Genomic DNA, 26,490 nt, shown 5'->3' with positions numbered 1-26,490 from the left:
GCTATATACCACAGCCCTCCGCCTGCTATATACCACAGCCCTCCGCCTGCTATATACCACAGCCCTCCCTCCGCCTGCTATATACCACAGCCCTCCCTCCGCCTGCTATATACCGCAGCCCTCCTCCTGCTATATACCGCAGCCCTCCGCCTGCTATATACCACAGCCCGCTTGCTATATACCTCAGCCCTCCGCCTGCTATATACCACAGCCCTCCGCCTGCTATATACCACAGCCCTCCGCCTGCTATATACCACAGCCCTCCGCCTGCTATATACCACAGCCCTCCGCCTGCTATATACCACAGCCCTCCGCCTGCTATATACCACAGCCCTCCTCCTGCTATATACCGCAGCCCTCCTCCTGCTATATACCACAGCCCTCCCCCTGCTATATACCACAGCCCTCCTCCTGCTATATACCACAGCCCTCCGCCTGCTATATACCACAGCCCTCCGCCTGCTATATACCGCAGCCCTCCTCCTGCTATATACCACAGCCCTCCGCCTGCTATATACCACAGCCCTCCGACTGCTATATACCACAGCCCTCCGCCTGCTATATACCACTGCCCTCCGCCTGCTATATACCACAGCCCTCCGCCTGCTATATACCACAGCCCCCCTCCTGCTATATACCACAGCCCTCCGCCTGCTATATACCGCAGCCCTCCGCCTGCTATATACCACAGCCCTCCTCCTGCTATATACCGCAGCCCTCCTCCTGCTATATACCGCAGCCCTCCTCCTGCTATATACCACAGCCCTCCTCCTGCTATATACCACAGCCCTCCGCCTGCTATATACCACAGCCCTCCGCCTGCTATATACCACAGCCCTCCTCCTGCTATATACCGCAGCCCTCCTCCTGCTATATACCGCAGCCCTCCTCCTGCTATATACCGCAGCCCTCCTCCTGCTATATACCACAGCCCCCCGCCTGCTATATACCACAGCCCTCCGCCTGCTATATACCACAGCCCTCCGCCTGCTATATACCACAGCCCTCCCTCCGCCTGCTATATACCACAGCCCTCCCTCCGCCTGCTATATACCGCAGCCCTCCTCCTGCTATATACCACAGCCCTCCGCCTGCTATATACCACAGCCCTCCGCCTGCTATATACCGCAGCCCTCCTCCTGCTATATACCGCAGCCCTCCTCCTGCTATATACCGCAGCCCTCCGCCTGCTATATACCACAGCCCTCCGCCTGCTATATACCACAGCCCTCCTCCTGCTATATACCACAGCCCTCCTCCTGCTATATACCACAGCCCTCCGCCTGCTATATACCGCAGCCCTCCTCCTGCTATATACCGCAGCCCTCCTCCTGCTATATACCGCAGCCCTCCGCCTGCTATATACCGCAGCCCTCCGCCTGCTATATACCACAGCCCTCCGCCTGCTATATACTACAGCCCTCCTCCTGCTATATACCACAGCCCTCCTCCTGCTATATACCACAGCCCTCCTCCTGCTATATACCACAGCCCTCCCCCTGCTATATACCACAGCCCTCCTCCTGCTATATACCACAGCCCTCCGCCTGCTATATACCACAGCCCTCCGCCTGCTATATACCGCAGCCCTCCTCCTGCTATATACCACAGCCCTCCGCCTGCTATATACCACAGCCCTCCGACTGCTATATACCACAGCCCTCCGCCTGCTATATACCACTGCCCTCCGCCTGCTATATACCACAGCCCTCCGCCTGCTATATACCACAGCCCCCCTCCTGCTATATACCACAGCCCTCCGCCTGCTATATACCGCAGCCCTCCGCCTGCTATATACCACAGCCCTCCTCCTGCTATATACCGCAGCCCTCCTCCTGCTATATACCGCAGCCCTCCTCCTGCTATATACCGCAGCCCTCCTCCTGCTATATACCACAGCCCTCCTCCTGCTATATACCACAGCCCTCCTCCTGCTATATACCACAGCCCTCCCCCTGCTATATACCACAGCCCTCCGCCTGCTATATACCACAGCCCTCCGCCTGCTATATACCACAGCCCTCCGCCTGCTATATACCACAGCCCTCCGCCTGCTATATACCACAGCCCTCCTCCTGCTATATACCACAGCCCTCCGCCTGCTATATACCACAGCCCCCCTCCTGCTATATACCACAGCCCTCCGCCTGCTATATACCACAGCCCTCCGCCTGCTATATACCACAGCCCTCCGCCTGCTATATACCACAGCCCTCCGCCTGCTATATACCACAGCCCTCCTCCTGCTATATACCACTGCCCTCCTCCTGCTATATACCACAGCCCTCCGCCTGCTATATACCACTGCCCTCCGCCTGCTATATACCACAGCCCTCCGCCTGCTATATACCACAGCCCTCCTCCTGCTATATACCACAGCCCTCCGCCTGCTATATACCACAGCCCTCCTCCTGCTATATACCACAGCCCTCCTCCTGCTATATACCACAGCCCTCCGCCTGCTATATACCACAGCCCTCCTCCTGCTATATACCACAGCCCTCCGCCTGCTATATACCACAGCCCTCCGCCTGCTATATACCACAGCCCTCCGCCTGCTATATACCACAGCCCTCCTCCTGCTATATACCACAGCCCTCCTCCTGCTATGTACCACAGCCCTCCCCCTGCTATATACCGCAGCCCTCCTCCTGCTATATACCACAGCCCTCCGCCTGCTATATACCACAGCCCTCCGCCTGCTATATTCCACAGCCCTCCTCCTGCTATATACCACAGCCCTCCTCCTGCTATATACCACAGCCCTCCTCCTGCTATATACCACAGCCCTCCGCCTGCTATATACCACAGCCCTCCGCCTGCTATATACCACAGCCCTCCTCCTGCTATATACCGCAGCCCTCCTCCTGCTATATACCGCAGCCCTCCTCCTGCTATATACCGCAGCCCTCCTCCTGCTATATACCACAGCCCCCCGCCTGCTATATACCACAGCCCTCCGCCTGCTATATACCACAGCCCTCCGCCTGCTATATACCACAGCCCTCCCTCCGCCTGCTATATACCACAGCCCTCCCTCCGCCTGCTATATACCGCAGCCCTCCTCCTGCTATATACCGCAGCCCTCCGCCTGCTATATACCACAGCCCGCTTGCTATATACCTCAGCCCTCCGCCTGCTATATACCACAGCCCTCCGCCTGCTATATACCACAGCCCTCCGCCTGCTATATACCACAGCCCTCCGCCTGCTATATACCACAGCCCTCCGCCTGCTATATACCACAGCCCTCCGCCTGCTATATACCACAGCCCTCCTCCTGCTATATACCGCAGCCCTCCTCCTGCTATATACCACAGCCCTCCCCCTGCTATATACCACAGCCCTCCTCCTGCTATATACCACAGCCCTCCGCCTGCTATATACCACAGCCCTCCGCCTGCTATATACCGCAGCCCTCCTCCTGCTATATACCACAGCCCTCCGCCTGCTATATACCACAGCCCTCCGACTGCTATATACCACAGCCCTCCGCCTGCTATATACCACTGCCCTCCGCCTGCTATATACCACAGCCCTCCGCCTGCTATATACCACAGCCCCCCTCCTGCTATATACCACAGCCCTCCGCCTGCTATATACCGCAGCCCTCCGCCTGCTATATACCACAGCCCTCCTCCTGCTATATACCGCAGCCCTCCTCCTGCTATATACCGCAGCCCTCCTCCTGCTATATACCACAGCCCTCCTCCTGCTATATACCACAGCCCTCCGCCTGCTATATACCACAGCCCTCCGCCTGCTATATACCACAGCCCTCCTCCTGCTATATACCGCAGCCCTCCTCCTGCTATATACCGCAGCCCTCCTCCTGCTATATACCGCAGCCCTCCTCCTGCTATATACCACAGCCCCCCGCCTGCTATATACCACAGCCCTCCGCCTGCTATATACCACAGCCCTCCGCCTGCTATATACCACAGCCCTCCCTCCGCCTGCTATATACCACAGCCCTCCCTCCGCCTGCTATATACCGCAGCCCTCCTCCTGCTATATACCACAGCCCTCCGCCTGCTATATACCACAGCCCTCCGCCTGCTATATACCGCAGCCCTCCTCCTGCTATATACCGCAGCCCTCCTCCTGCTATATACCGCAGCCCTCCGCCTGCTATATACCACAGCCCTCCGCCTGCTATATACCACAGCCCTCCTCCTGCTATATACCACAGCCCTCCTCCTGCTATATACCACAGCCCTCCGCCTGCTATATACCGCAGCCCTCCTCCTGCTATATACCGCAGCCCTCCTCCTGCTATATACCGCAGCCCTCCGCCTGCTATATACCGCAGCCCTCCGCCTGCTATATACCACAGCCCTCCGCCTGCTATATACTACAGCCCTCCTCCTGCTATATACCACAGCCCTCCTCCTGCTATATACCACAGCCCTCCTCCTGCTATATACCGCAGCCCTCCTCCTGCTATATACCACAGCCCTCCTCCTGCTATATACCACAGCCCTCCCCCTGCTATATACCACAGCCCTCCTCCTGCTATATACCGCAGCCCTCCTCCTGCTATATACCGCAGCCCTCCGCCTGCTATATAACACAGCCCTCCGCCTGCTATATACCACAGCCCTCCTCCTGCTATATACCACAGCCCTCCTCCTGCTATATACCACAGCCCTCCGCCTGCTATATACCACAGCCCTCCTCCTGCTATATACCACAGCCCTCCTCCTGCTATATACCACAGCCCTCCGCCTGCTATATACCGCAGCCCTCCGCCTGCTATATACCGCAGCCCTCCGCCTGCTATATACCGCAGCCCTCCGCCTGCTATATACCGCAGCCCTCCGCCTGCTATATACCACAGCCCTCCGCCTGCTATATACCACAGCCCTCCGCCTGCTATATACCACAGCCCTCCGCCTGCTATATACCACAGCCCTCCTCCTGCTATATACCACAGCCCTCCTCCTGCTATATACCACAGCCCTCCTCCTGCTATATACCACAGCCCTCCTGCTATATACCGCAGCCCTCCTCCTGCTATATACCACAGCCCTCCTCCTGCTATATACCGCAGCCCTCCTCCTGCTATATACCGCAGCCCTCCTCCTGCTATATACCACAGCCCTCCTCCTGCTATATACCACAGCCCTCCGCCTGCTATATACCACAGCCCTCCGCCTGCTATATACCACAGCCCTCCTCCTGCTATATACCACAGCCCTCCTCCTGCTATATACCACAGCCCTCCTCCTGCTATATACCACAGCCCTCCGCCTGCTATATACCGCAGCCCTCCTCCTGCTATATACCGCAGCCCTCCTCCTGCTATATACCGCAGCCCTCCGCCTGCTATATACCACAGCCCTCCGCCTGCTATATACCACAGCCCTCCCCCTGCTATATACCACAGCCCTCCTCCTGCTATATACCACAGCCCTCCGCCTGCTATATACCACAGCCCTCCGCCTGCTATATACCACAGCCCTCCTCCTGCTATATACCACAGCCCTCCTCCTGCTATATACCACAGCCCTCCTCCTGCTATATACACCACAGCCCTCCTCCTGCTATATACCACAGCCCTCCCCCTGCTATATACCACAGCCCTCCTCCTGCTATATACCACAGCCCTCCGCCTGCTATATACCACAGCCCTCCGCCTGCTATATACCACAGCCCTCCTCCTGCTATATACCACAGCCCTCCTCCTGCTATATACCACAGCCCTCCTCCTGCTATATACCACAGCCCTCCGCCTGCTATATACCACAGCCCTCCGCCTGCTATATACCACAGCCCTCCGCCTGCTATATACCGCAGCCCTCCTCCTGCTATATACCGCAGCCCTCCTCCTGCTATATACCGCAGCCCTCCTCCTGCTATATACCACAGCCCTCCGCCTGCTATATACCGCAGCCCTCCTCCTGCTATATACCGCAGCCCTCCTCCTGCTATATACCGCAGCCCTCCGCCTGCTATATACCGCAGCCCTCCGCCTGCTATATACTACAGCCCTCCGCCTGCTATATACCACAGCCCTGCTCCTGCTATATACCACAGCCCTCCTCCTGCTATATACCACAGCCCTCCTCCTGCTATATACCACAGCCCTCCGCCTGCTATATACCACAGCCCTCCGCCTGCTATATACCACAGCCCTCCTCCTGCTATATACCACAGCCCTCCTCCTGCTATATACCACAGCCCTCCGCCTGCTATATACCACAGCCCTCCTCGTGCTATATACCACAGCCCTCCGCCTGCTATATACCACAGCCCTCCTCCTGCTATATACCACAGCCCTCCGCCTGCTATATACCACAGCCCTCCTCCTGCTATATACCACAGCCCTCCTCCTGCTATATACCACAGCCCTCCGCCTGCTATATACCACAGCCCTCCGCCTGCTATATACCACAGCCCTCCGCCTGCTATATACCACAGCCCTCCGCCTGCTATATACCACAGCCCTCCTCCTGCTATATACCACAGCCCTCCTCCTGCTATATACCACAGCCCTCCGCCTGCTATATACCGCAGCCCTCCTCCTGCTATATACCACAGCCCTCCGCCTGCTATATACCACAGCCCTCCGCCTGCTATATACCACAGCCCTCCGCCTGCTATATACCACAGCCCTCCGCCTGCTATATACCACAGCCCGCCTGCTATATACCACAGCCCTCCTCCTGCTATATACTACAGCCCTCCGCCTGCTATATACCACAGCCCTCCTCCTGCTATATACCACAGCCCCCCGCCTGCTATATACCACAGCCCTCCTCCTGCTATATACCACAGCCCTCCTCCTGCTATATACCACAGCCCTCCTCCTGCTATATACCACAGCCCTCCGCCTGCTATATACCGCAGCCCTCCGCCTGCTATATACCGCAGCCCTCCGCCTGCTATATACTACAGCCCTCCGCCCTCTGTGATTCTCTCCGCAGAGAGGTCATGTGACCTGTGGCCCTCAGTCCTGTGGTCAGGTGACCTGCCCGCACCCCGCGGAGGACGCGTGCCTGTGCCCGGTGTGTGACGGCTGCAACTACAGCGGGCGAGACTGCGCCAACGGCGAGAGCTTCCCCGACCCCGAGGAGGAGTGCAGCCGCTGCTCCTGCAGGGTGAGAGGGGGGAGCACAGGGGGGGGGGGAGAGAGCTTCCCCGAGGAGGAGTGCAGCCGCTGCTCCTGCAGGGTGAGAGGGGGGGAGCAGGGTGAGAGGGGGGAGCACGGGGGGGGGGGGAGCACGGGGGGGGGGGGGGGGAGGGAGCTTCCCCGACCCCGAGGAGGAGTGCAGCCGCTGCTCCTGCAGGGTGAGAGGGGGGGAGCGCAGGGGCGGGGGGGAGAGATTCCCCGACCCAGAGGAGGAGTGCAGCCGCTGCTCCTGCAGGGTGAGAGAGGGGGAGCGCAGGGGGGGGGGGGGGGGAGAGCTTCCCCAAGGAGGAGTGCAGCCGCTGCTCCTGCAGGGTGAGAGGGGAGGAGCACAGGGGGGGTGGGGGGGAGAGAGCTTCCCCGACCCAGAGGAGGAGTGCAGCCGCTGCTCATGCAGGGTGAGAGGGGGGGAGCACAGGGGGGGGGGGAGCTTCCCCAAGGAGGAGTGCAGCCGCTGCTCCTGCAGATGTCACACTGTGCTGGGAATATGGAGCAATGCTCTGCAGATATCAGGCAGTGGGGGGTATTAAAGGGCAAGGCTCTGCAGATATCAGGCAGTGATGGGGTTACAGTGCAATGCTCTGCAGATATCAGGCAGTGATGGGGTTACAGTGCAATGCTCTGCAGATATCAGGCAGTGATGGGGTTACAGTGCAATGCTCTGCAGATATCAGGCAGTGATGGGATTACAGTGCAATGCTCTGCAGATATCAGGCAGTGATGGGATTACAGTGCAATGCTCTGCAGATATCAGGCAGTGATGGGATTACAGTGCAATGCTCTGCAGGTATCAGGCAGTGATGGGGTTACAGTGCAATGCTCTGCAGGTATCAGGCAGTGATGGGGTTACAGTGCAATGCTCTGCAGGTATCAGGCAGTGATGGGATTACAGTGCAATGCTCTGCAGATATCAGGCAGTGATGGGATTACAGTGCAATGCTCTGCAGATATCAGGCTGAGGGATTACAGTGCAATGCTCTGCAGATATCAGGCAGTGATGGGGTTACAGTGCAATGCTCTGCAGGTATCAGGCAGTGATGGGATTACAGTGCAATGCTCTGCAGATATCAGGCAGTGATGGGATTACAGTGCAACGCTCTGCAGATATCAGGCAGTGATGGGGTTACAGTGCAATGCTCTGCAGATATCAGGCAGTGACGGGGTTACAGTGCAACGCTCTGCAGATATCAGGCAGTGATGGGATTACAGTGCAATGCTCTGCAGATATCAGGCAGTGACGGGGTTACAGTGCAATGCTCTGCAGATATCAGGCAGTGATGGGATTACAGTGCAATGCTCTGCAGGTATCAGGCAGTGATGGGATTACAGTGCAATGCTCTGCAGATATCAGGCAGTGATGGGATTACAGTGCAATGCTCTGCAGGTATCAGGCAGTGATGGGGTTACAGTGCAATGCTCTGCAGATATCAGGCAGTGATGGGATTACAGTGCAATGCTCTGCAGATATCAGGCAGTGATGGGATTACAGTGCAATGCTCTGCAGATATCAGGCAGTGACGGGATTACAGTGCAATGCTCTGCAGATATCGGGCAGTGATGGGATTACAGTGCAATGCTTTGCAGATATCAGGCAGTGACGGGATTACAGTGCAATGCTCTGCAGATATCAGGCAGTGATGGGATTACAGTGCAATGCTCTGCAGATATCAGGCAGTGATGGGATTACAGTGCAATGCTCTGCAGATAGCAGGCTGTGATGGGATTACAGTGCAATGCTCTGCAGGTATCAGGCAGTGATGGGATTACAGTGCAATGCTCTGCAGGTATCAGGCAGTGATGGGGTTACAGTGCAATGCTCTGCAGGTATCAGGCAGTGATGGGGTTACAGTGCAATGCTCTGCAGGTATCAGGCAGTGATGGGATTACAGTGCAATGCTCTGCAGATATCAGGCAGTGATGGGATTACAGTGCAATGCTCTGCAGGTATCAGGCAGTGATGGGATTACAGTGCAATGCTCTGCAGATAGCAGGCAGTGATGGGATTACAGTGCAATGCTCTGCATGTATCAGGCAGTGATGGGGTTACAGTGCAATGCTCTGCAGATATCAGGCAGTGATGGGATTACAGTGCAATGCTCTGCAGATAGCAGGCAGTGATGGGATTACAGTGCAATGCTCTGCAGATATCAGGCAGTGATGGGGTTACAGTGCAATGCTCTGCAGATATCAGGCAGTGATGGGATTACAGTGCAATGCTCTGCAGATATCAGGCAGTGATGGGATTACAGTGCAATGCTCTGCAGATAGCAGGCAGTGATGGGATTACAGTGCAATGCTCTGCAGATATCAGGCAGTGATGGGATTACAGTGCAATGCTCTGCAGGTATCAGTGTTCTTGTCTTTCCGTGTCCCCCTCAGGACGGGGAGGTGACCTGCGTGTCTGTGCCCTGTCCCCGTGTGTCCTGTCTGTACCCGGTGACCCCCCCCGGGGAATGCTGCCCGCGGTGCGCTGGCATCTGCAAACACAACGGGCGCGCCTACCAGAGCGGAGACGCCTTCCAGGCGCCCGGGGACGTCTGCACCAAGTGCGCCTGCCAGGTGAGCTGTCCCCGAGCAGGGTGACCCGGTGACAGGAGCCAGCCTGTCCCTGAGCAGGGTGACCCGGTGACAGGAGCCAGCCTATCCCTGAGCAGGGTGACCCGGTGACAATGACAGGAGGCAGCCTGTCCCTGAGCAGGGTGACACAGTGACAGGAGCCAGCCTGTCCCCGAGCAGGGTGACCCCATGACAATGACAGGAGCCAGCCTGTCCCTGAGCAGGGTGACACAGTGACAGGAGCCAGCCTGTCCCAGAGCAGGGTGACACTGTGACAGGAGCCAGCCTGTCCCCGAGCAGGGTGACCCCATGACAATGACAGGAGCCAGCCTGTCCCTGAGCAGGGTGACACTGTGACAGGAGCCAGCCTGTCCCCGAGCAGGGTGACCCCATGACAATGACAGGAGCCAGCCTGTCCCTGAGCAGGGTGACACAGTGACAGGAGCCAGCCTGTCCCCGAGCAGGGTGACCCCATGACAATGACAGGAGCCAGCCTGTCCCTGAGCAGGGTGACACAGTGACAGGAGCCAGCCTGTCCCCGAGCAGGGTGACCCGGTGACAATGACAGGAGGCAGCCTGTCCCTGAGCAGGGTGACCCCATGACAATGACAGAAGCCAGCCTGTCCCAGAGCAGGGTGACACTGTGACAGGAGCCAGCCTGTCCATGAGCAGGGTGACAATGACAATGACAGGAGCCCAGCTGTATCTAAGCAGGGTGACACAGTGACAATGACAGGAGCCAGCCTGTCCATGAGCAGGGTGACACTGACAGGAGCCAGCCTGTCCCTGAGCAGGGTGACACAGTGACAGTGACAGGAGCCATCCTGTCCCTGAGCAGGGTGTGTATTGTATGTCTTTATTTATATAGCGCCATTAATGTACATAGCGCGTCACAGCAGTAATACACGGGACACTCATATAAGTAAAAAATAATACAAATAACACATAATGAGAATAAGTGCTTCAGACATAAAAGTAACATTAAGGAAGAGGAGTCCCTGCCCCAAAGAGCTTACAATCTAATCAGTATGTAGGAAGAACGTACAGAGACAGTAGGAGGGTGTTCTGGTCAGTGTGTCTGCAGGGGGCTAAGGTTTATGTATGAGGTGTTAATTATCAGCCACGGTGCTACTCATATACTTCCGAAAGGTGGGTCTTAAAGGTGGATAGAGAGGGTGTTAGTCGGATATTGAGGATATATTGACGACACACAAATATACTTTTCTACCCCTGACCTTACACCTGTTGTACAAACCAAAGTTTCTGAATGTCTCTCTGCTATATCATCCTGGATGGCCCTCCGACGCCTTAAACTCAACATGGCTAAAACAGAGCTCCTCATACTTCCTCCCAAACCTGGCCCTACTACTGCTGCGGCACAGTTTATTCGAGCATTTGCCCGTTCTGTGCCGCAGCAGTAGCCTGGCGCGCGCCCGAGTGTGACGGGCGCGCGCCGAAGCAGCGGAAGAGCGCCCTCCGATCGGGGCGCTCTCCCTACCGCTGCCGGGTCCGCCGGGTCCCCCGGAACCCCCTGCCGCTGTCCCGCGATCGCGGGACACCAGGGCTCCCTCGGGGAGCCCCTGGACACGCGTGCAGGGGGCGCACGCTCCCGATGACGCGTGACCGCGCGTCTATGACGCGCGGCACGCCGAGGGGCGGCCACTAGCAAGCCGGGAGATTTCCCGGCTTGCGGTACCGACCACACTTCAATAAAGTGTGTCGGTAGTGTACCTCCTTCCACATTACTGTGCGATCATTCACCCAGTAGCCCAAGCACGCTGCCTAGGGGTCACACTCGACTCCTCTCTCACATTCTCCCCTCACATTCAAAACATTTCTAAAACTTGTCGCTTTTTCCTCCGCAATATAACTAAGATACGCTCTTTCCTCTGTTACTCGACTGCTAAATCTCTGACTCAGGTCCTCATTCTCTCCCGTCTCGACTTCTGTAACCTCCTGCTGTCCGGCCTTCCTGCCTCTCACCTGTCTCCCCTACAATCTGTCCTAAACGCTGCTGCCAGAATCACTCTACTCTTTCCTAGATCTGTCTCAGCATCTCCCCTCATGAAATCCCTCTCCTGGCTTCCGATCAAATCCCGCATCTCACACTCCATTCTTCTCCTCACTTTTAAAGCTTTACACTCTTCTGCCCCTCCTTACATCTCAGCCCTAATTTCTCGTTATGCACCATCCCGACTCTTGCGTTCTTCTCAAGGATGTCTTCTCTCTACCCCCTTTGTATCTAAAGCCCTCTCCCGCCTTAAACCTTTCTCACTGACTGCCCCTCACCTCTGGAATGCCCTTCCCCTCAGTACCCGACTAGCACCCTCTCTATCCACCATTAAGACCCACCTTAAGACACACTTGCTTAACGAAGCATATGAGTAGATCTGTGGCTGATACTATACACGATACATAAAGCTTGGCCCCCTGCAGACGCACTTACCAGAACTCCCTCCTACTGTCTCTGTACGTCCTCCTACCTACCAATTAGATTGTAAGCTTCTCGGGGCAGGGACTCCTCTTCCGAAATGTTACTTTTATGTCTGAAGAACTTCTCCCCTCTATGTGTTATTTGTATTATTTGTTATTTATATGATTGTCGTGTGTATTACTGCTGTGACGCGCTACGTACATTAATGGCGCTATATAAATAAAGACACGCATACAGCTGAGATGCGCAGTCTGGGATAGATAATATCTTCCTTTCCAGTGTAGTTCAAATCCAGGATTCAGGGGCAGTGGGTGTCGTGTTGTCCACTTGTTTCACTCCTGTTGCGCTCCCTTTTAAATTCCACACTACAGGCTACATAAACAATGGCTCCTTTGAAGCTGTCCTGCTTTAGGCTAAGGCCCCGCTCCCTCAGTCAGCGCGCCCGCACTGCAGACAGGCGGGGCGCTGACATACACAGACCGCAATATGCGGTCACTCTCACACGCAGGCAGGCACTCATACACACACGCAGGCAGGCACTCATACACACACGCAAGCACTCTCACACACACACAGGCACTCATACACACGCAGGCAGGCACTCATACACACACGCAGGCACTCTCACACACACACAGGCACTCATACACACGCACGCAGGCACTCATACACACACACGCAGGCACTCTCACACACACACAGGCACTCATACACACGCACGCAGGCACTCATACACACACACGCAGGCACTCATACACACGCACGCAGGCACTCATACACACACACACGCACGCAGGCACTCATACACATACGCATGCACTCTCACACACACACAGGCACTCATACACACGCACGCAGGCACTCATACACACACACACACACGCAGGCACTCATACACACACGTAGGCACTCATACACACATGCAGGCACTCATACACACACGCAGGCACTCATACACACATGCAGGCACTCATACACACACGCAGGCACTCATACACACACGCAGGCACTCTCACACACACGCAGGCACTCTCACACACACACACACTCATAAACATACACACACACACACACAGACAGAGGCAGGCACTCACGCACTCAGGCACACACATACACACACACGCAGGCACTCATACACACACGCAGACACACACACACAGACACACACAGACAGAGGCAGGCACTCACGCACTCAGACACACACATACACGCAGGCACTCTCTCACACACACACACGCACGCAGGCAGGCAGGCACTCATACACATACACACACACACACACACAGAGGCAGGCACTCACGCACTCAGGCACACACATACACAAACACAGATAGGCACTCAGACACACACATACACAAACACAGATAGGCACTCAGACACACACACAGACAGGCACGCACGCACTCAGACACACACACAGACAGAGGCAGGCACTCACGCACTCAGGCACACACATACACACACACACAGACAAGCACGCACACACTCAGACACACACACAGACAGGCACGCACGCACTCAGACACACACACATACAGGCACTCACGCTGCTTTCACTCCACACTCCTCCCCGCTCCCCGAAGCCTCTTCTCCTCCCGAAGCCTCCCCTCCCCATTGGCTCACAGCCACACCACGTGACGCGTCAACGCTAGGGATCAACATTCTCTTGTATCCCATAGCGGCTGACGCGCCACAGCGTGTAGTGCGCTGTGCCGCCAGGGAGGACCGTGACCGGCTCCGCAGGATTCCCCTGCTGGTGGGGAACTCGCGTGTGGCCGCCCGCGCCAACGAGCGCAGCGGGTCCCAGGCCTTACATGTAGCTGCTGCCCCAGTCTGTCTCTAGCTGCAGTATATAGGTCTTACAGGTCACCGGATGGGATTAGGTGCTGCCCTGACAGCCCTGACAGCCCTGATTAGCACATGTGAGGCACATAAAAACCAATGGTACTGCTAAACAGACTGTCATCCTACCTCGGTGTTACAAGTTTCATTTAATTAAGAGGCACAGCAAGGGGTTATTTGGAGACAGTGACAGGAGCCATCCTGTCCCTGAGCAGGGTGACACGGTGACAGTGACAGGAGCCATCCTGTCCCTGAGCAGGGTGACACGGTGACAGGAGCCATCCTGTCCCTGAGCAGGGTGACACGGTGACAGGAGCCATCCTGTCCCTGAGCAGGGTGACACGGTGACAGTGACAGGAGCCATCCTGTCCCTGAGCAGGGTGACACGGTGACAGGAGCCAGCCTGTCCCTGAGCAAGGTGACACGGTGACAGTGACAAGAGCCATCCTGTCCCTGAGCAGGGTGACACGGTGACAGTGACAGGAGCCAGCCTGTCCCTGAGCAGGGTGACACTGACAGGAGCCAGCCTGTCCATGAGCAGGGTGACACAGTGACAGTGACAGGAGCCAGCCTGTCCCTGAGCAGGGTGACACAGTGACAGGAGACAGCCTATCCCTGAGCAGGGTGACACGGTGACAGTGACAGGAGCCATCCTGTCCCTGAGCAGGGTGACACGGTGACAGGAGCCATCCTGTCCCTGAGCAGGGTGACACGGTGACAGGAGCCATCCTGTCCCTGAGCAGGGTGACACGGTGACAGTGACAGGAGCCATCCTGTCCCTGAGCAGGGTGACACGGTGACAGGAGCCAGCCTGTCCCTGAGCAAGGTGACACGGTGACAGTGACAAGAGCCATCCTGTCCCTGAGCAGGGTGACACGGTGACAGTGACAGGAGCCAGCCTGTCCCTGAGCAGGGTGACACTGACAGGAGCCAGCCTGTCCATGAGCAGGGTGACACAGTGACAGTGACAGGAGCCAGCCTGTCCCTGAGCAGGGTGACACAGTGACAGGAGACAGCCTATCCCTGAGCAGGGTGACACGGTGACAGTGACACGAGCCAGCCTGTCCCTGAGCAGGGTGACACGGTGACAGTGACAGGAGGTGACACAGTGACAATAACAGGAGCCAGCCTGTCCCTGAGCAGGGTGACACGGTGACAGTGACAGGAGCCATGCTGTCCCTGAGCAGGGTGACACTGTGACAGGAGCCACACTGTCCCTGAGCAGGGTGACACGGTGACAGTGACAGGAGGTGACACAGTGACAATAACAGGAGCCAGTCTGTCCCTGAGCAGGGTGACAATGACAGGAGCCAGTCTGTCCCTGAGCAGGGTGACATAGTGACAATGACAGGACCCAGCCTGTCCCTGAGCAGAGTGACACAGTGACAATGACAGGAGGCACCCTGTCCCTGAGCAGGGTGACACGGTGACAGTGACAGGAGGTGACACAGTGACAATAACAGGAGCCAGCCTGTCCCTGAGCAGGGTGACACGGTGACAGTGACAGGAGCCATGCTGTCCCTGAGCAGGGTGACACTGTGACAGGAGCCACACTGTCCCTGAGCAGGGTGACACGGTGACAGTGACAGGAGGTGACACAGTGACAATAACAGGAGCCAGTCTGTCCCTGAGCAGGGTGACAATGACAGGAGCCAGTCTGTCCCTGAGCAGGGTGACATAGTGACAATGACAGGACCCAGCCTGTCCCTGAGCAGAGTGACACAGTGACAATGACAGGAGGCACCCTGTCCCTGAGCAGGGTGACACGGTGACAGTGACAGGAGGTGACACGGTGACAGTGACAGGAGTGGACACAAATAGAAGGGACCTTTGGCTCATTGAACGGAAGTTTTTCTCCATTCTGACTGCCACGCATGTCCCTCCCACAGAATGAGCTGGTGACATGCCAGCGGATACAGTGTGCCCACGACTGCAGTCACCCGGTCCCCTCCCCGCCGGCGTCCTGCTGTCCTGTGTGTGACCGCTGCTTCTATAAGAGCTGGGAATACTCTAACCGCGTGACCTTCACCCCCACGTCTGACCCCTGCCAGCGCTGCGTGTGCCTGGACGGCAGTGTCACCTGCACCGACGTGGTGTGCCCACAGGCCCCGTGTGCCAACCCAGTCAGCAAGCCTGGCCAGTGCTGCAAGGAGTGCCCAGGTACGAGGTAGATAGGAGAGCGAGGGGTTAAACGTGAGGGGAACTCACGGAGGACATGGCACAGAGTACCTGTCACAGGGCACAGAGTACCTGTCACAGGGCACAGAGTACCTGTCACAGGGCACAGAGTACCTGTCACAGGGCATAGAGTAATTAAGGCAGCTGGGTATATACAGTATGCATTATATTGTGTATAAGCACCCCAGTACTTTATATTGTGTATAAGCACAGCCGCCAGTACTTTATATTGCGCAGAATTGCATACTGTTATTATATAGGATATACAATAGTAGTGTGTGTCACTGCATGTACTATACAACACTGTTGTGTTGTACATTGTAAATACACCACAATTACGTTCTACACTGTATGCTGTTATTACAGTACTGTTACACTGTTACACACAATGCTGCGCTGTTATTACAGTACTGTTACACACAATGCTGCACTGTTATTACAGTACTGTTACACACAATGCTACACTGTTATTACAGTACTGTTACACACAATGCTGCACTGTTATTACAGTACTGTTACACACAATGCTACGCTGTTATTACAGTACTGTTACACACAATGCTGCACTGTTACTGTATTACAGTACTGTTACACTGTTACACACAATGCTACGCTGTTATTACAGTACTGTTACATACAATGCTGCGCTGTTATTACAGTACTGTTACATACAATGCTGCGCTGTTATTACAGTACTGTTACACTGTTACATACAATGCTGCGCTGTTATTACAGTACTGTTACACTGTTACACACAATGCTGCGCTGTTATTACAGTACTGTTACACACAATGCTGTGCTGTTATTACAGTACTGTTACACTGTTACACACAATGCTGTGCTGTTATTACAGTACTGTTACACACAATGCTGCGCTGTTACTACAGTACTGTTACACACAATGCTGCACTGTTATTACAGTACTGTTACACACAATGCTGCGTTGTTATTACAGTACTGTTTCACTGTTACACACAATGCTGCGCTGTTATTACAGTACTGTTACACACAATGCTGCACTGTTATTACAGTACTGTTACACACAATGCTGCGCTGTTATTACAGTACTGTTACACACACAATGCTGCGCTGTTATTACAGTACTGTTACACTGTTACACACAATGCTGCGCTGTTATTACATTACTGTTACACTGTTACACACAATGCTGCGCTGTTATTACAGTACTGTTACACACAATGCTGCGCTGTTATTACAGTACTGTTACACACACAATGCTGCGCTGTTATTACAGTACTGTTACACTGTTACACACAATGCTGCGCTGTTATTACAGTACTGTTACACTGTTACACACAATGCTGCGCTGTTATTACAGTACTGTTACACACAATGCTGCGCTGTTATTACAGTACTGTTACACTGTCACACACAATGCTGCGCTGTTATTACAGTACTGTTACACACAATGCTGCGCTGTTATTACAGTACTGTTACACACACAATGCTGCGCTGTTATTACAGTACTGTTACACTGTTACACACAATGCTGCTCTGTTATTACAGTACTGTTACACTGTTACACACAATGCTGCGCTGTTATTACAGTATTGTTACACACAATGCTGCGCTGTTATTACAGTACTGTTACACACAATGCTGCACAGAGTAGCTGTCATGGGCACAGAGTACCTGTCACAGGGCACAGAGTACCTGTCACAGGGCACAGAGTACCTGTCACATGGCATAGAGTAATGAAGGCAGCTGGGTATATACAGTATGCATTATATTGTGTATAAGCACAGCCCCCAGTACTTTATATTGCGCAGAATTGCATACTGTTATTATATAGGATATACAATAGTAGTGTGTGTCACTGCATGTACTATATATTTCTGAAAGCACTGTATGTCTGCGTCCCTAGAGGCAATCTCATTGGTCCCTTGGCCTGCCCGCCCCCGCACCTCTCATTGGCCTGAGGCAGAGTGACGGGCAAAAACACACACACACACACACACACACACACACACACACACACCCTCACACACACACACCCCCATCCCCCCTCACACACACCCCCCCCCCTCACACACACACACACACACCCTCACTATCCCCCGTCAGTTGGACCGCAGCTCACCTTCCACACACACCCCCCTCCTCTCCCGGTGCCCCTCACTCTCTCCCCCTACCTCACCCAAATCCCCACGCTCCGCAACATCCCCAGCCGCACCATCACCCTCACCGTGCGCCGCGGCCCTCCTGCTCAACAGCAAACTCCAGGCTCCTCCCCCTTCGCGGCGTGGCCCGGGCCTCCTGCTCTCCCCCTCACGTGCGCCGCTACCGGAGAGGGGAAGCGCGGCGCGGGACTCCCCCTCACGTGCGCCGCTACCGTAGAGGGGAAGCGCGGCGCGGGACTCCCCCTCACGTGCGCCGCTACCGGAGAGGGGAAGCGCGGCGCGGGACTCCCCCTCACGTGCGCCGGCTCCCGGACGGAGGGGAAGCGCGGCGCGGGACTCCCCCTCACGTGCGCCGGCTCCCGGACGGAGGGGAAGCGCGGTGCGGGTCTCCTGCCACTCTTGCCCCCCCCCCCCAGCTTCCCGAACTCACCTCCTGCCCCAGCCAGATGCCACGGGGTCAAGGTAAGTCACCCACCGTCTCCCACCCACGCACTGTCACCCAGTCACACACCCAGTCACCCACACACCCACCCAGTCACCCACCCACTCACTCAGTCACCCTCTCAGTCACCCACCCACTCACTCAGTCACCCTCTCAGTCACCCACCCACTCAGTCACCCACCCACTCAGTCACCCACCCAGTCACTTTCACCCAGTCACCCACCTACTCACTCAGTCACCCTCTCAGTCACCCACCCACCCACTCAGTCACCCACCCACTCAGTAACCCACCCACCCACTCACTTAGTCACCCAAAAACTCACTTAGTCACCCACCCACTCAGTCAAGTCACCCACCCACTCACTCAGTCAAGTCACCCACCCAGTCACTCAGTCAAGTCACCCACCCAGTCACCCACCCAGTCACCCACCCAGTCACCCACCAAGTCACCCACCCACCCAGTCACCCACCCACCCAGTCACCCACCCACCCAGTCAGTCAACCCACCCAGTCAGTCAGTCAGTCAGTCAGTCACCCACCCACCCACCCAGTCAAGGTCACCCACCCACACACCCACCCACACACCCACCCAGTCGCCCACCCACACACCCACCCAGTCGCCCACCCACCCAATCACCCACCCAGTCACCCACCCAGTCACCCACACACCCACCCACCCACACACCCACCCACACACCCACACACCCATACACCCACACACCCACCCACACACACACCCACCCAGTCACTTTCCCCCAGTCACCCACCCACTCAGTCACCCACCCACCCAGTCAACCCAGTCACCCACCCAGTCAACTCAGTCACCCACCCACTCAGTCACCCACCCACTCAGTCACCCACCCACTCAGTCTCCCACTCACCCACCCAGTCAGTCTCCCACTCACCCACCCAGTCAGTCTCCCACTCACCCACCCAGTCAGTCTCCCACCCAGTCAGTCTCCCACTCAGTCTCCCACTCACCCACCCATTCAGTTTCCCACTCACCCACCCATTCAGTTTCCCACTCACCCACCCATTCAGTTTCCCACTCACCCACCCAGTCAGTCTCCCACTCACCCACCCAGTCAGTCTCCCACTCACCCACCCAGTCAGTCTCCCACTCACCCACCCAGTCAGTCACCCACTCACCCACCCAGTCAGTCTCCCACTCACCCACCCAGTCAGTCTCCCACTCACCCACCCAGTCAGTCACCCACTCACCCACCCAGTCAGTCTCCCACTCACCCACCCAGTCAGTCTCCCACCCAGTCAGTCTCCCACCCAGTCAGTCTCCCACCCAGTCTCCCACTCACCCACCCATTCAGTTTCCCACTCACCCACCCATTCAGTTTCCCACTCACCCACCCATTCAGTTTCCCACTCACCCACCCATTCAGTTTCCCACTCACCCACCCATTCAGTTTCCCACTCACCCACCCATTCAGTTTCCCACTCATCCACCCATTCAGTTTCCCACTCATCCACCCATTCAGTTTCCCACTCACCCACCCATTCAGTCTCCCACTCACCCACCCATTCAGTCTCCCACTCACCCACCCATTCAGTCTCCCACTCACCCACCCATTCAGTCTCACACTCACCCACCCATTCAGTCTCACACTCACCCACCCATTCAGTCTCACACAAAACCACCCACCCAGTCACTGACCCCACCCACCCACTCACCGACCCCACCTACCCACTCACTGACCCACCCAGTCACCGACCCCAGTCACTGACCCACCCAGTCACCGACCCTGAAAAAGTCACCCAGTCACCGACCCACACACCGACCCAAAGTCACCCACCCACCCAAAGTCACCCACCCACCAACCCAGAGTCACCCACCCACCCACCGACCCAAAGTCACCCATCCACCCACCGACCCAAAGTCATCCACCCCCCGATCCAACTCACCCACCCACCGACCCAACTCACCCACCCACCCAACCACCGACCCAAAGTCACCCACCACCCAAAGTCACCCACCCACCGACCCAAAGTCAAACCGACCCAAAGTCAAACCGACCCAAAGTCACCCACCCACCCACCGACCCAAAGTCACCCACCCACCAACCCAAAGTCACCCACCCACCCACCGACCCAAAGTCACACACCCACCGACCCAAAGTCACACACCCACCGACCCAAAGTCACACACCCACCGACCCAAAGTCACACACCCACCGACCCAAAGTCACCCACCCACCGACCCAAAGTCAAACCGACCCAAAGTCACCCACTCAGTCACCAACCCACCCACCCACTCAGTCGAGTGTCACCCACCCACAGAGTCACCCACACACTCAGTCAACACAGTCACCCACCTAGCTGTCAAGGGGGGGGGAAGCCTAACCCTGTCGTACGCCCCCCCCCCCCCAAAATTACATCCATTACAGTACTGTTACATACAATGCTGCACTGTTATTACAGTACTGTTACACTGTTGCACACAATGCTGTGCTGTTATTACAGTACTGTTACACTGTACATACAATGCTGTGCTGTTATTACAGTACTGTTACACACAATACTGTGCTGTTATTACAGTACTGTTACACACAATGCTGTGCTGTTATTACAGTACTGTTACACACAATGCTGTGCTGTTATTACAGTACTGTTACACACAATTCTGCACTGTTATTACAATACTGTTACACACAATGCCGTGCTGTTATTACAGTACTGTTACACACAATGCTGCGCTGTTATTACAGTACTGTTACACACAATGCTGCGCTGTTATTACAGTACTGTTACACACAATGCTGCACTGTTATTACAGTACTGTTACACACAATGCTGCACTGTTATTACAGTACTGTTACACACACAATGCTGCACTGTTATTACAGTACTGTTACACTGTTACACACAATGCTGTGCTGTTATTACAGTACTGTTACACACACATTGCTGCACTGTTATTACAGTACTGTTACACTGTTACACACAATGCTGCACTGTTATTACAGTACTGTTACACACACAATGCTGCACTGTTATTACAGTACTGTTACACTGTTACACACAATGCTGCACTGTTATTACAGTACTGTAACACTGTTACACACAATGCTGCACTGTTATTACAGTACTGTTACACACAATGCTGCGACACTGTTACACACAATGCTGCACTGTTATTACAGTACTGTAACACTGTTACACACAATGCTGCACTGTTATTACAGTACTGTTACACACAATGCTGCGCTGTTATTACAGTACTGTTACACACAATGCTGCACTGTTATTACAGTACTGTTACACACAATGCTGCGCTGTTATTACAGTACTGTTACACACAATGCTGCGCTGTTATTACAGTACTGTTACACACACAATGCTGCACTGTTATTACAGTACTGTTACACTGTTACACACACAATGCTGCGCTGTTATTACAGTACTGTTACACACAATTCTACACCGTTATTACAGTACTGTTACACACAATGCTGTGCTGTTATTACAGTACTGTTACACACACAATGTTGCACTGTTATTACAGTACTGTTACACTGTTACACACAATGCTGCACTGTTATTACAGTACTGTTACACTGTTACACACACAATGCTGCACTGTTATTACAGTACTGTTACACACAATGCTGCACTGTTATTACAGTACTGTTACACTGTTACACACAATGCTGCACTGTTATTACAGTACTGTTACACACAATGCTGTGCTGTTATTACAGTACTGTTACACTGTTACACACAATGCTGCGCTGTTATTACAGTACTGTTACACACAATGCTGCGCTGTTATTACAGTACTGTTACACACAATGCTGCACTGTCATTACAGTACTGTTACACACAATGCTGCACTGTTATTACAGTACTGTTACACACAATGCTACACCGTTATTACAGTACTGTTACACACAATGCTGCGCTGTTATTACAGTACTGTTACACCGTTACACACAATGCTGCGCTGTTATTACAGTACTGTTACACTGTTACACACAATGCTGTGCTGTTATTACAGTACTGTTACACACAATGCTGCGCTGTTATTACAGTACTGTTACACTGTCACACACAATGCTGCACTGTTATTACAGTACTGTTATACTGTTTCACACAATGCTGTGCTGTTATTACAGTACTGTTACACACAATGCTACACCGTTATTAAAGTACTGTTACACACACAATGCTACGCTGTTATTACAGTACTGTTACACACAATGCTGCACTGTTATTACAGTACTGTTACACACAATGCTGCGCTGTTATTACAGTACTGTTACATACACAATGCTGCACTGTTATTACAGTACTGTTACACACAATGCTGCGCTGTTATTACAGTACTGTTACACTGTTACACACAATGCTGCACTGTTATTACAGTACTGTTACACACTATGCTGCGCTGTTATTACAGTACTGTTACACACAATGCTGTGCTGTTATTACAGTACTGTTACACACACAATGCTGCACTGTTATTACAGTACTGTTACACTGTTACACACAATGCTGCACTGTTATTACAGTACTGTTACACTGTTACACACAATGCTGTGCTGTTATTACAGTACTGTTACACACAATGCTGCGCTGTTATTACATTACTGTTACACACAATGCTGCGCTGTTATTACAGTACTGTTACACTGTTACACACAATGCTGCACTGTTATTACAGTACTGTTACACACACAATGCTGCGCTGTTATTACAGTACTGTTACACTGTTACACACAATGCTGCACTGTTATTACAGTACTGTTACACACATAATGCTGCACTGTTATTACAGTACTGTTACACACACAATGCTGCACTGTTATTACAGTACTGTTACACTGTTACACACAATGCTGCACTGTTATTACAGTTCTGTTACACACACAATGCTGCGCTGTTATTACAGTACTGTTACATACACAATGCTGCACTGTTATTACAGTACTGTTACACACAATGCTGCGCTGTTATTACAGTACTGTTACACTGTTACACACAATGCTGCACTGTTATTACAGTACTGTTACACACTATGCTGCGCTGTTATTACAGTACTGTTACACTGTTACACACAATGCTGCGCTGTTATTACAGTACTGTTACACACAATGCTGCGCTGTTATTACAGTACTGTTACACACAATGCTGCACTGTCATTACAGTACTGTTACACACAATGCTGCGCTGTTATTACAGTACTGTTACACACAATGCTACACCGTTATTACAGTACTGTTACACACAATGCTGCGCTGTTATTACAGTACTGTTACACTGTTACACACAATGCTGCGCTGTTATTACAGTACTGTTACACTGTTACACACAATGCTGTGCTGTTATTACAGTACTGTTACACACAATGCTGCGTTGTTATTACAGTACTGTTACACTGTCACACACAATGCTGCACTGTTATTACAGTACTGTTATACTGTTTCACACAATGCTGTGCTGTTATTACAGTACTGTTACACACAATGCTACACCGTTATTAAAGTACTGTTACACACACAATGCTACGCTGTTATTACAGTACTGTTACACACAATGCTGCACTGTTATTACAGTACTGTTACACACAATGCTGCGCTGTTATTACATTACTGTTACATACACAATGCTGCACTGTTATTACAGTACTGTTACACACAATGCTGCGCTGTTATTACAGTACTGTTACACTGTTACACACAATGCTGTGCTGTTATTACAGTACTGTTACACACACAATGCTGCACTGTTATTACAGTACTGTTACACTGTTACACACAATGCTGCACTGTTATTACAGTACTGTTACACTGTTACACACAATGCTGTGCTGTTATTACAGTACTGTTACACACAATGCTGCGCTGTTATTACATTACTGTTACACACAATGCTGCGCTGTTATTACAGTACTGTTACACTGTTACACACAATGCTGCACTGTTATTACAGTACTGTTACACACATAATGCTGCACTGTTATTACAGTACTGTTACACACACAATGCTGCGCTGTTATTACAGTACTGTTACACTGTTACACACAATGCTGCACTGTTATTACAGTACTGTTACACACATAATGCTGCACTGTTATTACAGTACTGTTACACACACAATGCTGCACTGTTATTACAGTACTGTTACACTGTTACACACAATGCTGCACTGTTATTACAGTTCTGTTACACACACAATGCTGCACTGTTATTACAGTACTGTTACACTGTTACTCACTGCTATTACATTGTTACTCTGCCCTCTCTCTGTCAGTGTGCCGGTACCTGGGGAAGGAGTATAGTGACGGATCCCGCTGGGTCCCCCCCTCGGACCCCTGTTTGCAGTGCACGTGTATGGTATGTAGGTTGGTCATCTATATATCGTCAGGACCTGATCCCCGGAACGGATCAGAACCAGGGACAGCGCCATTTGTGAGATACAGGGGCCTATGCAGTAAGCGGCGATTAGAACAAAAGTCGCCGCTTTGTTTATTTTTTCGCCAGAAAAAAAAATCCGCTGACCGCTGGCGATAAGCCCCGTCTCGCCGCTCATCGCCAGCTTTTCCAACTCGCTGTATTGTAGTCGCCCCGCTCAGCTTCTCGCAGCTGACCACTACTCTAGAATGGAGAATTTCTCTCCAAATCGCCTCGGCAAAAAAAGTTGGCAAGAAGGTAGGGATGAGCGGTGAGAGGGGACTTAGAAAAAATCAGGCATTTTTCCTTCATCGGATTAATGCCGGGGGTCTCCGGAGCTGATACCCATTAATACCAGCACCGGCAGGAATCAGATGCCTGAAAATGCATTTACAGGCAACTTAATTACCTTTGCAGCTAACCGCTAAGGCAATGACCCCTTCACCCCCACCCCAAACACCCGTGCCATGCTTATTTTGGGTAGCGGGGGTGGGTGAAGGTGGTATTTGGCCCTTGGTGGGTGTTTAGGCCTTGCGGGGTGCTTGCGGGTGGACTTAACCCCTTCATAACCTTAGCGGTTAATACCCTAAGGTAATGAAAGGGGTTAACCTCTCCCACTACCCACCCGGTAGGCCTAAACACCCATCTTTGGGGCTACTACCCCCTTCACCCACCACTGCTACCCACAATATAAAAAAAATACACACAACAGCCCCACTACCCACCTCCTAGGCCCCCAATAAACCATTACAATATTTAATAAACAACCATACACAACCCAGCCCCTGCACCCCCTCCCCCCCCCCCCCCCGCACCCCCTCCCCCCCCCCCCATAAAAACATTATTTATTTTTTTACACACAGGATTAATACCCCAGTCCAGCGAGGGTCCCCGGTGGTCCTGACGGGTGTCCGCAGGCCCCATAGTGCACCCGGGGGGTACCCACAGGTGTCTGGGGGCCTCCGGGTGGTCCCACGCTAGGCTCGGTGGGCCTCCAGGTGGTACCTGCGTGTGTCCGTGAGCCCCAATGGGATCCCTGGGTCATCCCCACGGGTGTCTGGGGGCCCTCGGTTGGTTCCCACGGGGATTTGGGGGCCTTCGGATGGTCCCTGCGGGTCCCCCACAGCTGTGGTTCTCCCAGTTCTTTCCCACAGGTGTCCCCCAAGGGTCCTCAGGTGGTACCCGTGGGCGTTCAAGGGTCCTCGGGTGGTCCCGTGGGTTCCCGCAGGCCTGAGGTACCAATCCTGTATGTAAAAAATAAAACATGGCCTACATTTAAATCAATACCTCCCCCCTCCCCCACCAAAACACATACAGTACAGTAATGGGCAAAATAACTATTATCCAGATATGGATAATAG

At 53.6% G+C, this 26,490-nt stretch overlaps 1 protein-coding gene across 1 annotated transcript in view; it reads left to right on the top strand.

Moving 5' to 3' along the window:
* Positions 1 to 26,490, top strand: part of KCP (kielin cysteine rich BMP regulator) — a 275,686-nt gene that overhangs the window by 91,003 nt on the left and 158,193 nt on the right. The window contains exons 11-14 of the mRNA XM_075584275.1: positions 6,930 to 7,103; positions 9,512 to 9,691; positions 15,854 to 16,124; positions 24,990 to 25,072. Of these exons, the coding sequence (XP_075440390.1) occupies positions 6,930 to 7,103; positions 9,512 to 9,691; positions 15,854 to 16,124; positions 24,990 to 25,072 (708 nt within the window). The remainder of the gene's footprint in view (positions 1 to 6,929; positions 7,104 to 9,511; positions 9,692 to 15,853; positions 16,125 to 24,989; positions 25,073 to 26,490) is intronic.

The sequence above is a fragment of the Ascaphus truei genome, unplaced genomic scaffold (genome assembly GCF_040206685.1).
Source record: "Ascaphus truei isolate aAscTru1 unplaced genomic scaffold, aAscTru1.hap1 HAP1_SCAFFOLD_519, whole genome shotgun sequence".
NCBI classification, from domain to species: domain Eukaryota; kingdom Metazoa; phylum Chordata; class Amphibia; order Anura; family Ascaphidae; genus Ascaphus; species Ascaphus truei.
The sequence above is the reverse complement of the archived record's forward strand: the minus strand, read 5'-3'. Positions and strand labels throughout refer to the sequence as shown.